Source organism: Leuciscus leuciscus, assembly GCF_965113295.1.
Source record: "Leuciscus leuciscus genome assembly, chromosome: 4".
Taxonomy (NCBI): Eukaryota; Metazoa; Chordata; class Actinopteri; order Cypriniformes; family Leuciscidae; genus Leuciscus; species Leuciscus leuciscus.
The window spans coordinates 45,583,884-45,598,704 of record NC_138728.1 but is presented as its reverse complement, the minus strand read 5'-3'; the positions used below and the strand labels follow the sequence as shown (position 1 = coordinate 45,598,704).

Here is a 14,821-nt window from a genome sequence, read left to right as displayed (position 1 = left end):
GAACAATACAGAATATACAAAGAGGGCGTATTTAGAAAATACTTGGTTTTATGTAATATAGCTATTGTTTTGGACAGTTTTGATTGAACATGAGCGATGTGTGGTTTCCACGATAATTTATGGTCTAATATTATTCCAAGAAATTTATTTTCATTCACCCTTTCTAGTACCACATCATCAATCTTTAAGCTCATGCTGGTTTTAATTTGTCGATTACTGAATATAATATATTTGGTTTTACTTAGATTAAAAAATAGTTTATTTCGGTCAAACCATTGCTTGATTCTGGATAGTTCTCTAGTCACATCAGTAATTAGTTGGTGAAGATTATCCCCAGATACATACAGTGTTGTGTCATCTGCGAATAACACACATTTTAACAAATCGGATACCTTACAGATGTCATTAATATATAAAATAAACAACTTAGGACCATCAAAGAACCCTGGGGCACCCCACAAGTTACTTTACGCATTTCTGATTAATGATCATTAAAATGTACATACTGGTATCTATTGTCAAGATAGCTTTCTAACCATGAGTAAGCACGGCTTCTAAACCCAAACTGCTCTAGTTTATTCATTAACAATTTATGATCTATGGTATCGAAGGCTTTTTTGAGGTTGACAAAAACACCCAAAGTAAAATACTTTTTGTCTAATGCAGATGCTATATAATCAACTAATTTAATAACTGCCATTGAAGTCGATCGACCGCTCCTGAATCCATATTGATCGTCACTTAGTATCATGCATTTTTCTATGAAACTATCAAGCCTCTTCAGAAAAAGTTTTTCCAGTATTTTTGAAAATTGGGATAATAATGAAATTGGTCTATAATTGGAGTATAAATGACTGTCACCACTCTTATGAATTGGAATAATTTTCGCAGTTTTCATCTGATCTGGAAACACGCCAGATTTAAAGGACAAATTGAAGATATAAGTCAAGGGTTCTAATATTAAATGGATTATATTTTTAACTAGTTTCATATCAATATATAACATGGATCTGTTGTTTTATTGTCATTAGCTCCCTGAGGTTTTCTCCGTAATTTTTTCAGCTTTAGTTATTTTAAATTTAAAGTTATTTAATAAAGTATTTAAATATATTTAAGGGAAACAAAGAATTTATTAGCAACTATAATTCATTGTAAAGTAATGCAACTACTTGCAAATAATAATTTGTTTAAAAATATGCACACATTCACTCTTATTTGTATGAATCTATTAATGTTTCTTGTCTAAATGTAAATCATACATTTTCAATTCAAAACAATGAAATAAAGGAAATTACTTGAAATTACTGCTGGTTATCCAATTTTTTTAACAGTTAAAAATAATCAATACCTAATGAAAGATGAAATGGATATAAATGTTCAACTATCAATTTCTATAATAAAAATAAGTATGAATGTGTCTGATGACTTAACTACATTTAGAAAAGTAAATTAATACTTTTACTCTGGTACACTTCCACAGACACTTTTGTGCTGCCTGAATTTACAGATAAAAACAGCTACAAATACAAACTGTACAGGTCCGTGTTTGATGGCAACATCTGATTGCCAAACTAATGTCATGTGGAATGTTGCTGTATGTCTTTGTAGATTGTCTGGCTGTATGGTGACAGAGGAAGGCTGTGGTTATGTGTCTTCAGCTCTGAGTTCAAACCCCTCACACCTGAGAGAGCTGGATCTGAGCTACAATCACCCAGGAGATTCAGGAGTCAAGCTGCTCATTGATAAACTGGAGGATCCAAACTACAGACTGGATAAACTCAAGTATGTAGAGCAGGAAGAGTTTTGGTTAAATATATATATTTAACTGTGAACCATATTGAACTTAAATATGAGTTGCCTTTGACGGCAACTACAGAGAGAGAGAGTATAGCTGTGTCCCAATGTGTCTTTGGCTAAGCCGAAAATACATGACCCATCAGCGCCAGGGCTGAAACATCCTCACCATGTCCTCCAGTAAAATGCAAAACGACAAAAAAAATGACAATAGCCAATTCTGGCTCCATAGCTGTTTACTCAATTATATCAAATGATTTATCAGGATGGCAGCTGTCCTCTCGCACCGTTGCTTGAGTGTTTTTGTGTGGGTGAATGTGTTTGTGTGTGTGTTTACTGATTAACTGTGACACTGTTTGTGTTTTGTAGTGTGGATCATGGAGGAGAGATCAGGATTACAGCAGGAGTACGCAAATGTACGTATACACACACACACACACTCTCTCACACACGTCTCTCCATAGACATAATGGTGTTTATTCTGTTCAAACTGTCCCTTTACAGCACGTGTCAAACTGAGCTCCTGGAGAGTCACTGTCCTGCAGAGTTTAGATCCAAAACACCAGCCTGGAAGTTTCTAGAAATCCTGAAGACCCTGATTAGCTGGATCAGGTGTGTTTATTAAGGCTGAAACTAAACTCTGCAGGAAAGTTTGACACCCCTGCCTTACACTTACCCTAATCCAACACATCAAAGAAAACTTGCTGCATCTTTAAAAAACATAATTTAGTATGATTATTGTGTTTATTATTAATTCATTTCCCTCATGTGGAATCAAGTTTCACTTTATTTATCCTTAGAAAGGAAATTTAGTGTGCAGCAGGATATCTAAAACAAAAACAGAATAAGAGCACTACCAGATGCCAACAACAATATAAACACAACACAGGACACACATCAACACAACAATAGAGACACTCCTTCCCCAGAATCAATGACAGAAACCAATACAATACACGGTCAGTATAACATAATGAATAATGACAGAAATATAAAAATATACTATAAAAAATTTCATAAGATATTATCTAAATGAATTCAGATGCCTAATAGCCACAGGAATAAAAGAATCCCTGGCACGTCTGGTTCTTAACATCCTCTGTGTCTCAGGTTTTACTATCCTTGTGGGGACACTTGGTCCAATTACAATGTAATTTAAATCTGTATACACACACACACACACACACACACACACACACACACACACACACACACACACTCAAACAAATATTCACTCATTTACACAGACACACACTCTCTCTCACTCACTCACACACACACACACACACACACACACACACACACACACACACTTTAACCATTTATTTAAGTCCACTTAAAAGAAATGAATTACAGGGACATAAATACTATAGTTGCTGTCAGATACATGTACAGAATCATGGACCAGTGGCTACAGCGGATCTTCACATTATTAAGCGTCACTCAGTTGTTATGGGTCCCAGTAACACCGTCTCCGCCAGATATGAGCTGCATATAATAGCAGACAGAGAACAGTGCTTTGCTAGCCATTTAGCCCTCTTTCTGGGCATCCCAAGTTGTTGAAGCCCTCATACAACCAGCCTGTGTGTGTGTGTCCTAAGCTGCCAATATGAACACCAGTTATCGGCTCTGATAACCAAACTCTGAGATGTGTTTAGGAGTGGTTGATATTGAATAATCTTAGTCATAAAGGCTTCCTCCATACTAGAGTCAAAGGTACATGAACCTCCAAAACGAACACATCACTGATCTCCTCAATCACAACAACATCTGGTGTATTGGTAAACAAATGTGAAAAGGTTTCAGAGTTACTATCATAATGCTTAAACATGGATGGTTTTACACAGGAATGTTTGTACATTTTTACTGACGATGAGAAATGGCTTGATATGTCCTTCACTATAAGGTCCACTGTTCTTTCGTGGCGTGTGATGTACATTCCTTTATAAGCATGGCAGCCATTCAAGATATGTGGCAGTGTTTCAGTGATCTGTTCTGTAGAGTGATGCAGACAATGGGGAACCGGGGGGCGCACATTGATGCATCCACTTTAACCATTGGTTGATGGCAATTATAAAGTTAATTGTACTCCAAGGGCAGCCAGTTTTAATGCCTATCTGAAGTGAAGTTGGCTGAGTGAGCTGTTCTCCACAGATTACTTCAATAAAGGAGCCTCTATATACATCTTTCACTATGTCAATGAACAGTTGAGGTAGCTGTATTTCCTCCAGTGATCTGATCATGACATTGTGAGATAAAGTTCCAAATGCATCTCTAACATGTACATTACAGTCTACACGATTCATGCTTAAAGTCATTCCTGTTTTGAATCTGTTTTGAGGCAAAATACCTTGTCTATTGATGTATGCCTTTTGCTTAGTGGATAAGATGTCAGCTTTCACCAACCAAGAGATAACTCTGGCCAGTATGCATTTCATGAACACCTTATAGATGGTAGGAAGACGGGATATATCCCTCCATGTCGATGGATCATCAGGGATGTTGTCTTTTTTGGGAATACGATGAATTAATGCTCCTTTCCATGAATCTGTCACACTCTCTCTCTCTCTCTCACACACACACACACACACACACACACACACACACACACACACACACACACACACACACACACACACACACACTAACCCGACCCCTAAACCTACTCATCTCACACACACACACACACACACACACACACACACACTCTCTCTCTCTCTCTCACACACTATACTGTATATATACTTTGTTATTTTGTGTATTGAACTAACACAATTGAAACTAACACATGCTGAAATATTTACAAATTAAAACAGTTAAAAATTAACTGTAAAAAATCAGATAGTTTCATAATTCACAGATAGATTACAAAAATATTCTATTTAAGAACTCTTATCTGTTTGGTAACCATGGCGATTTCAGTTAGAACCTCATTTTGGACACAAACTGTTACAGAATGACATTTCTTAAGTGCTTTATTATTGTTGGTTGCTTGGCAACAGACCTGAGAGTTGAGTACCGAACTCAAGATTTCCTCACAACAGATCAGAGGAGATTTCATTCACTCCACCCAAGTAGCAGTGCTTCGTCTTCTGAGAATATAGTTCCCAGTATGTATACGGTTAGAAGATGGCTGTGTCTCATGTGACCTTGTTATTTGTACACGCTGTGACTATACAAATCACAACATGTAAATAGGAAAATGTTGGTGCTAACTCTTCCTTCATGTCTTTCTGGATCCATTGTTCCAAAACCCAATAAACTGATTTGGGCCCTTTTATCTATCTACTGAAGGATCTGATTGATGTGTGTTCAATTTTGACTCTTAGTGTTTCCACCTGGGTAATTGTGTGCTAACCGAGTGAACAATATTGAATGCTAGTGCTTTATACATGACAACATAGTCTAGGCAATGAGAAATTAAGGGATTTGTGTGTAGAGTGACAGTTCAACAAATCTGACTCGTGTCAAAACCGGGGAATAGTATTTATAGTTTAGGGAAATGGGTGTGCTTTTTGATAAATGGCATTATGGTTTTGAAATTTTTGTTCAAAAGCCAGGTTATAGTGTTTAAGCAATCGAGAAAAACTGTATTTTGTCACTTATTGGGAGCAGTATGCTAGCTGGAGCCGTTTACCTCCAGTCTTTGTGCTAAGCTAGGCTAGCGGTGGGTGCGTCAGACAGAGTTACGGCACGCACTGAGATGAAGAGGATATGTATGGACTTATCTAACTCTGGGGGATACAGTGAATAAGCTGAAGTCCCAAAAAGTCTGTGTGTTCCTTTCAGACTCAAGATAGAAAGTTTCTGTAATTCACTGATGTGTTTTCTCTCCATCAGATTCTCATCAGTTCACTCTGGATCTGAACACAGTGAATAAACGCCTCCGTCTGTCTGAGAGGAACAGAGTGATTACATTCACTAACAGAGTCCAGTCGTATCCTGATCATCCAGACAGATTTGATGTGTATCAGGTGTTGTGTAGAGAGAGTGTGTGTGGACGCTGTTACTGGGAGATTGAGTGGAGTGGTGGTGTGTGGATATCAGTGTCATATAAGAGCATCAGGAGGAAGGGATCGGATGATGAGTGTAGGTTTGGATCTAATAATCAGTCCTGGAGTTTGTTCTGCTCTTCCTCCAGTTACTCATTCATACACAATAACATAGAGACTGATCTCCATGCAAAGTCCATCAGGCCTAGAATAGGAGTGTGTGTGGATCACAGTGCAGGAACTCTGTCCTTCTACAACGTCTCTGACACACTGAGCCTCATACACACAGTCCAGACCACATTCACTCAACCGCTCTATCCTGGGTTTAAGCTTTATTCTAGATCATCAGTGAAACTGTGTTGATGAATCAGAACAGATTCTAGAGAGATTCTACCCATAATGCTTTGAGCTGCATGATAAATCAGTGACTGTCACACACTGGCTTGACTAGATAATCCAAGAAAAGAGTCTTGGCGCAGAAAGACGACAGACACTTATATTTAATAAACATCAGCAGGAAACATTAACACAAGACCATGAACATTAGATGACTGAGGGTTTAAAAACACATAACCTGCATCCCAATGTGCATACTATCCACCCTATCTGCCCTAAATAGTATTGACAATTACTAATGTCACATACTATTTAGGATGGATAGTATGCACATTGGGACGCAGGCTAGAAAACAAGGGCAGGTGATGGTGATAAGTTGTCATGGTTACAAACAAGGGTTGCTATGGAAATTAACTGAACACAGGAACTGAAAACCAGACACAACAAGACAAAGGGAATTCAAAATAAGAGTCTATGAAGACAGAGACATACAGGTAATGGTGACAGTAACTGTGAGATGTTATAGAGTCTCTTCATTACATTAATACTACAGCTGAACTTCTGTCACTGAAATAACATGTTCAGGTTCTTCCGGTCGGCATTAGAGAGGTATTGTTCAGTAATCAGTGAGATCCCACTAAACTCCATTATAAAAGTAAGAGAAGGTTTAAGGATGAGTGAGAGAAACAAGGTGAAGAGCAAGAGAAAAACAGGCAGTGATACTGACAGAGAAGAGAGGAAATATGAGACACAATGAGACTCACTGTAAACATGTCTGGATGATACCAGCAAATCCAAGACTTTCAACTCAAAACTGAATTTAAGACAATCAAAGATGATCTCAAAAGACAAAGATGTTAAATTAGAAGACACAATGAAATAAATACAGGAACAGAAAGTCAAAGTCGAGGGAATTAAGAGACAGATTCAAGAGAATGAATCAAATGCAGTTTGTTGATCAATTCTTGTGTGAATAAAGGATCTCAAACGTGTGTGTGTGTGTGTGTGTGTGTGTGTGTGTGTGTGTGTGTGTGTGTGTGTTACTTCAACCATACATCTGTGTTGTGTTGTGCTTTATTTTATTTTATTTTATGTTATAATCATGTATAATCATTAGTCATGTTTAAAGTTGTCATTTGATTTACAGCATTTATCATATTATTATTATTATTATTGTTAAGGTTATGTTTAGTTTTCCTGTGTTTTTGTTCATATGTTCCTTGAGTTTCATCTTGATCATAATTACTCCCTGTTTTTGATTATTGACCTCGGGTGTGTCATCCGTTTAGTCAATGGAGATATTCTTCTGTCTAGCAGTCCATACGTGGATATTTTCTAAGTTTATCTATTTCTTAACCAATCACAGTCATTCAATCTGAAGTAATGACATAGCTTAGTTACATGTGTAGATAATAATTGCTGTGGTTTTGTGAATGTACACCAGAGCGGCCTATGAACTCCTGTCTGAGTGTTGAAACCAATTTCTGCTGATGAAACGGCAAACAATTTTTCAGTAAAACTTTATTCAATTGATTTAACCTCTGACTTCGGGTCTTCTGTCATCATATCTGGTTCTTGGGTCTTTAACTTACATAGTAGTAATATTTTATGTATTTATGTATTTATGTATTATGTTTATATGTATTTTCTGGTTTCATTTAAAAGTAAAGTTTTGGTGGAGGGGGGATTATGGTGTGGGGTTGTTTTTTTGGGTTCCAAGCCTTCCAAATTTTCAGTCTCCGCTCTAATTCATCCCAAAGGTGTTCTATCAAGTTGAGGTCAGGACTCTGCAAGCCAGTCAAGTTCCTCCACACCAAACTCGCTCATCCATGTATTTATGGACCTTGCTTTGTTCACTGGTGCGCAGTCATGTTGGAACAGGAACATCCCCAAACTGTTCCCACAAAGTTGGGAACATGAAATTGTCCAAAATGTCTTGGTATGCTGAAGCATTAAGAGTTCCTTTTCACTGGAACTAAGGGGCCAAGCCCAACCCCTGAAAAACAACTCCACACCAAAATCCCCCCTCCACCAAACTTTACACTTGGCACAATGCAGTCAGGCAAGTACCGTTCTCCTGGCAACTGCCAAACCCAGACTCGTCCATCGGATAGCCAGACAGAGAAACGTGATTCGTCACTCCAGAGAATTTTTATTGCATATTGCACAGATGGCAACCTACCACGGTACCACGCTTGAATTCACTGAGCTCCTGAGAGCGACCTTTCACAAATATTAGTAGAAGCAGTCTGCATGCCTATGTGATTAATTTTATTTACAACTGAATTTAATGATTTGCTGGGGTGTCCCAAAACTTTTGGCAATATAGTGAGTGTGTGTTTGTGTGTGTGTGTGTGTGTGTGTGTGTGTGTGGGTGTGTGTGTGTATACTGTATATATACAGTTCTGGAAAAAATGAAAACACCACTGCAAAATGATCAGTTTCTCTGGTTTTACTATTTATAGGTATGTGTTTGGGTTAAAATAACATTTTTGTTTTATTCTATAAACTACTGACAACATTTCTTCCACATTCCAAATAAAAATATTGTCATGTAGAGCATTTATTTGCAGAAAGCGACAACTGGTCAAAATAACAAAAATATGCAGTGTTGTCAGACCTCAAAAAATGGAAAGTAAATACGTTCATATTAATTTTTAAACAACACAATACTAATGTTTTAACTTAGGAAGAGTTCAGAAATCAATATTTGGTGGAATAACCCTGATTTTCAATCACAGCTTCCATGCGTCTTGGCCTGCTCTCCACCAGTCTTTCACATTGATGTTGGGTGACTATGCCACTCCTGGTGCAAAAATTCAAGCAGCTCGGCTTTGTTTGATGGCTTGTGACCATCCATCTTCCTCTTGATCACATTCCAGAGGTTTTCAATGGGGTTCAGGTCTGGAGATTGGGCTGGCCATGACAGGGTCTTGATCTGGTGGTCCTCCATCCACACCTTGATTGACCTGGCTGTGTGGCATGGAGCATTGTCCTGCTGGAAAAAACAATCCTCAGAGTTGGGGAACATTGTCAGCGCAAAAGGAAGCAAGACTTCTTCCAGGACAACCATGAACATGGCTTGATTCATGCGTCCTTCACAAAGACAAATCTGCCGATTCCAGCCTTAGCTGAAGCACCCCCTGATCATCACCGATCCTCCACCAAATTTCACAGTGGGTGCGAGACATTGTGGCTTATAGGCCTCTCCTCTGTCTAACCATTGGACGACCAGGTGTTGGACAAAGCTGAAAACTGGACTCATCAGAGAAGATGACCTTCCTCCAGTCATCTACAGTGCAATCCTTATGGTCTTTTGCAAACCTCAGCCTGGCTCTTCTTTGTTTCTCGTTGATGAAGGGCTTTTTTTCTAGCTTTGCACGACTTCAGCCCTGCCCCTAGGAGCCTGTTTCGAACCGTCCTCGCCATGCACATCACCTCAGCTGCCGTTGACATTCTTTTTGTAGGTCACTTGATGTCATCCTATGGTTGTTGAGTGACATTCGAATGAGCTGGCGGTCATCCCGGTCAGTGGAGAGTCGTTTTCGCCCTCTGCCGGTCTGTAGCTTTGTTGTCCCCAATGTCTGCTGCTCGACCTTGTTCTTATGAACCACCGTCTTTGAAATTTTAAGGATGGAAGCAACCCGACGCTCACTGTATCCCTCTGCCAGTAAAGCCAGAATTGAACCCTTCTTTTCCTCACTCAAAACTTTCCTTTTAAACTCTTTTGATTATATTTAACTCTTTTCTGAACACGTACTAAGTTAAAACATTAGTATTGTGTTGTTTAAAAATGAATATGAACTTATGTTCTTTCCATTATTTGAGGCCTGACACCCAGCCAGCAATGACATGTGGGGCCCAGATGGGTTAAGTACGGGTTCCATGGGTACTGTGTGGGCATGGGCTTTGGCTGGGTGAAATCAGCGGGTCCCATGTAGGTTTTGTAGTATGAGTCCCACATAGGAAGCCCATATGAGCTGATTACATGGGCCCCATAAGGGACAGGCATGGGCCAATTGGGCATGGGTTTGAACTGAGAACACATATATGGGTCCTGCATAGCATATTTATGGGCCAAGTGGGCATGGGTTTGATCTGGGAACACATATATGGGTCTTGAATGGCATATTTATGGTCCAAGTGGGCATGGGTTTGAACTGGGGTGGGGTGGTGGTGGCGCAATGGATAAGACACATGCCTTTGGTGTGAGAGACCCGGGTTCGAATCCACTGTGAGACACCAATGTGTCCCTGAGCAAGACACTTAACCCCTAGTTGCTCCAGAGGCGTGTGACCTCTGACATATATAGCAATTGTAAGTCGCTTTGGATAAAAGCGTCAGCTAAATGAATAAATGTAAATGTAAATGTAAACTGGGAATGCATATATGGGTTCTGCATAGAATTTTTATGAGCCAAGTGGGCATGGGTTTGAACTGGGAACACATATATGGGTCCTGCATGGTTTATTTATGGGCCAAGTGGGCATGTGTTTGATCTGGGAACACATATATGGGTCTTGCATGACATATTTATGGGCCGAGTGGGCATGGGTTTGATCTGGTAACACATATATGGGTCCTGCATATAATTTTTCTGGGCCAAGTGGCCATGGGTTTGAACTGGGAACACATATATGGGTCCTGCATGGTATATTTATGGGCCAAGTGGGCATGGTTTTGATCTGGGAACACATATATGGGTCTTGCATGACATATTTATGTGCAGAGTGGGCATGGGTTTGATCTGGTAACACATTTATGGGTCCTGCATGGCATTTTTATGAGCCAAGTGGCCATGGGTTTGAACTGGGAACACATATATGGGTCCTGCATAGAATTTTTCTGGGCCAAGTGGCCATGGGTTTGAACTGGGAACACATATATGGGTCCTGCATGGTATATTTATGGGCCAAGTGGGCATGGGTTTGATCTGGTAACACATATATGGGTCCTGCATGGCATATTTATGGGCCAAGTAGGCATGGGTTTGATCTGGGAACACATATATGGGTCTTGAATGGCATATTTATGGTCCAAGTGGGCATGGGTTTGAACTGGGAATGCATATATGGGTTCTGCATAGAATTTTTATGAGCCAAGTGGGCATGGGTTTGAACTGGGAACACATATATGGGTCCTGCATGGTATATTTATGGGCCAAGTGGGCATGGTTTTGATCTGGGAACACATATATGGGTCTTGCATGACATATTTATGTGCCGAGTGGGCATGGGTTTGATCTGGTAACACATATTTGGGTCCTGCATGGCATATTTATGGGCCAAGTGGGCATGGGTTTGATCTGGGAACACATATATGGGTCTTGAATGGCATATTTATGGTCCTAGTGGGCATGGGTTTGAACTGGGAATGCATATATGGGTTCTGCATAGAATTTTTATGAGCCAAGTGGGCATGGGTTTGAACTGGGAACACATATATGGGTCCTGCATGGTATATTTATGGGCCAAGTGGGCATGGTTTTGATCTGGGAACACATATGGGTCTTGCATGACATATTTATATGCCGAGTGGGCATGGGTTTGATCTGGTAACACATATATGGGTCCTGCATGGCATATTTATGGGCCAAGTGGGCATGGGTTTGATCTGGGAACACATATATGGGTCTTGAATGGCATATTTATGGTCCAAGTGGGCATGGGTTTGAACTGGGAATGCATATATGGGTTCTGCATAGAATTTTTATGAGCCAAGTGGGCATGGGTTTGAACTGGGAACACATATATGGGTCCTGCATGGTATATTTATGGGCCAAGTGGGCATGGTTTTGATCTGGGAACACATATATGGGTCCTGCATGGCATTTTTATGGGCCAAGTGGCCATGGGTTTGAACTGGGAACACATATATGGGTCCTGCATATAATTTTTCTGGGCCAAGTGGCCATGGGTTTGAACTGGGAACACATATATGGGTCCTGCATAGAATTTTTCTGGGCCAAGTGGCCATGGGTTTGAACTGGGAACACATATATGGGTTCTGCATGGTATATTTATGGGCCAAGTGGGCATGGTTTTGATCTGGGTACACATGGGTCCTGTTAATTGATTGATTGATTGATTGATTGATTGATTGATTGATTAATGAGTATGCTCCCAATTATTGTGGATTCCTCTCAGATGTGTTATGGAAAAGGTTTGCTAAAAACACCTGTGATTCTTATATGTTCCAACAGAATATTGTAAGGGACATATATGCTGCAAAAACCACATATAGAAATTGCATAATATTAATGTATTTTTAATCATATTATGTCATATATGTCCTACATACAACTAAAGCCATATAGATTTTAATGATGTAAAAACATAGGAAAATAATGCTAATTTAATATGAATGTCCAGCATGGACGTGTATAAAACAGTGCAGTTTACCAATCAGTATAAGGCTGTACTTCACTCATGTTCTTATCTTGTCCTAAGTCGAGGCCTATGCCTGTAGTCATTCATGGTTACTGTATATACTGTATAATCAGCCTTAGATGAAACACAACATTTAAACTACACACACAAGCACACATTTATTAGAGTGTGTTCTACAAGATACAGTTGCATATTTCACATATCGATAGTTTTCATTTTAAATCCTGCATCACCAGATTTCATTTTCATTTGTGACAATTTCTCTAAACTTTATCACAGTACTACTATACAACAGTTCTATTCTTAACCTACAAACATAAAACTTTCCTAAATGTCGAAGTGATTCGTATGCGTATCACTCTAAAAAAGAATTCAGTGGCTTAGTAAATATCACATTAATAATTAACTTTATTAACTTAATAAAATCTCTGAATATCATTTACTTGATAGTTTGAGTTGAACATACCGGAATAATTGACTAAAACTCCAAAAATTAATTTTGTCTGAAATTTACAGTTATATCTAAGTTTGAAGTTTTTCACTAAAATAATTTAGTATTTGACTAACCAATTATTTATTTAAAATACACTGAGCTAATATATTTGTGAAATTTCCATCACAATATTTGAGAATGTATAATTAAACTAATCTGTTTCAAGAACCACAAATATTACTTAGATAAAATCAATATTATTAATATAATTTAACACGCATAAGAAATTGATTAAGTTTACTCAATTAAAACAATGCACCCCTCCCCCACCCTCTGACGTGACGACAGCTCAACGGTTGAGTGAGCGCGCGCTGTTTGAACTCTCTCACTCTCTCACATTTCCTCTGTGAAATTCAGGTGTGTGTATGTTTTATTTTATCTGTATAATCATTAATGTACTTTAAATCATTTTATTTAATGCGAAAGAACATACAGAGACGCAAACGAGTTAAACGAGTGTCGACTCGCGCGGCGTCGCGCCTGTCTTTTCGCATGATTGTAGCGCCTTGCATAAAAAACACACAACTATATTCCTAAAGATAATGAATATAACTAATTTGGATGATAAAATGTCCTCAGAACTGTGCACTGTGTGTTTATTGGCAGGTGATTGAGTCAGTCGCGTCGCAGCATCTCTCGGCCGTGAGTGACGCAGGACGGCGGTGTAAAGTTAGAGGTTCCCCCGCACGGGCGAGTCCATCTCCGGGATGGGAATCAGCGCTGATCCGGTGGATATTGGATAACAGACCGGTTGATTACACTTTAATTACTTGAATGTTTAGGCCTAAATGTTTAATTTTTACTTAGAAAATGTTTCTTTCATTAGTTTAAATGTATACGTGTTAAAAATAGTATAACATATGCTGTATTGCTGTAGGCTAACTTACTCATCGACAATAAAGGCCAATGTCATGTAGTTATACCGGTGGTTGTATGGAATATTTTTACAAAGGTTTAGAGGAAATAAAAAAGTTAACATTACTGGCATATAAACACAGTTAATATTACTCATAAATATTTGTTTTTAAATGTTTCCCCCCCAATTATTTCTACTAAATTTTATTTGTTAATGTACCAAATGCAGTTACTCAGATCTATTTAATTAGTTTTACTTACATTTACTCAGTTAATACAGTGTATGTAATTGATTTCACTGCTTAAAAATCTAATCAATATTCTAAGTGTAAAAATGTTTCACCCAAAAAATTGAGTAAATCATATTAAAAGTTTTAGAGTGCATCACCACCAGAGTTAATGTCACATATTCCAGCCAATTTTCAACATTTTAATCACTGTTCTAGAAACATATTTGACTCAACTTTGTTAATTTGCAATATGTTATGATTTGTTCACAAACAACAGGCCCAGACAGTTCACAATTAATGTAAATACGGTCTTACAACGTCATTGCTTTATAACTGCTCTTTCAAATCCTGTAGGAAAATTAACAGTCTTCATAAAGATCAGTGATATTCTGACAGTAATCCTCGAACCGGCTTCTGCACTGTACAATTTAAAGGGATACTCCACTTTAAAATGAAAATTTTTTTCAATATATACACTCACCCTCATGTTTCAATCCTGTATGAATTTCTTTCTTCTGCTGAACAGAAAGGAAGATATTTAGAAGAATGTCAGTAACCAGACAGTTTCTGGTCTCATTGACTTCCATATTAGGAAAAAAATATACTATGGAAGTCAGTGAGACCAGAAACTGTCTGGTTACTGACATTCTTCTAAGGGGCTGTTTACACCTGGCCACTTCATGCGTTTTCTCAGATCGGATAGCTATCCGATCGTGAAAAGACCAGGTGTAA

At 38.5% G+C, this 14,821-nt stretch overlaps 1 protein-coding gene and 1 long non-coding RNA gene across 9 annotated transcripts in view; one reads left to right on the top strand and one right to left on the bottom strand.

The window, feature by feature from the left end:
* Positions 1-7,660, top strand: part of LOC309496037 (NACHT, LRR and PYD domains-containing protein 3-like) — a 37,605-nt gene extending 29,945 nt beyond the window's left edge. For 7 of the 8 annotated variants that reach the window (XM_082165962.1, XM_082165961.1, XM_082165960.1 and 4 more), the window contains 3 exons: positions 1,609-1,782; positions 2,164-2,210; positions 5,635-7,660. In XM_082165962.1, coding sequence (XP_082022088.1) covers positions 1,609-1,782; positions 2,164-2,210; positions 5,635-6,149 — 736 coding nt within the window. In that variant the 3' untranslated portion in view covers positions 6,150-7,660. The remainder of the gene's footprint in view (positions 1-1,608; positions 1,783-2,163; positions 2,211-5,634) is intronic. The other variant, XM_082165963.1, reaches the window with a different exon arrangement.
* On the bottom strand, positions 7,196-9,958 carry LOC309496197. Its single transcript, XR_014205053.1, has 2 exons — positions 9,879-9,958; positions 7,196-9,836 (listed from the first exon to the last, which is right to left on the bottom strand). It is a non-coding gene; the product is annotated as an uncharacterized lncRNA (long non-coding RNA).
* Positions 9,959-14,821: the final 4,863 nt, after the last annotated feature.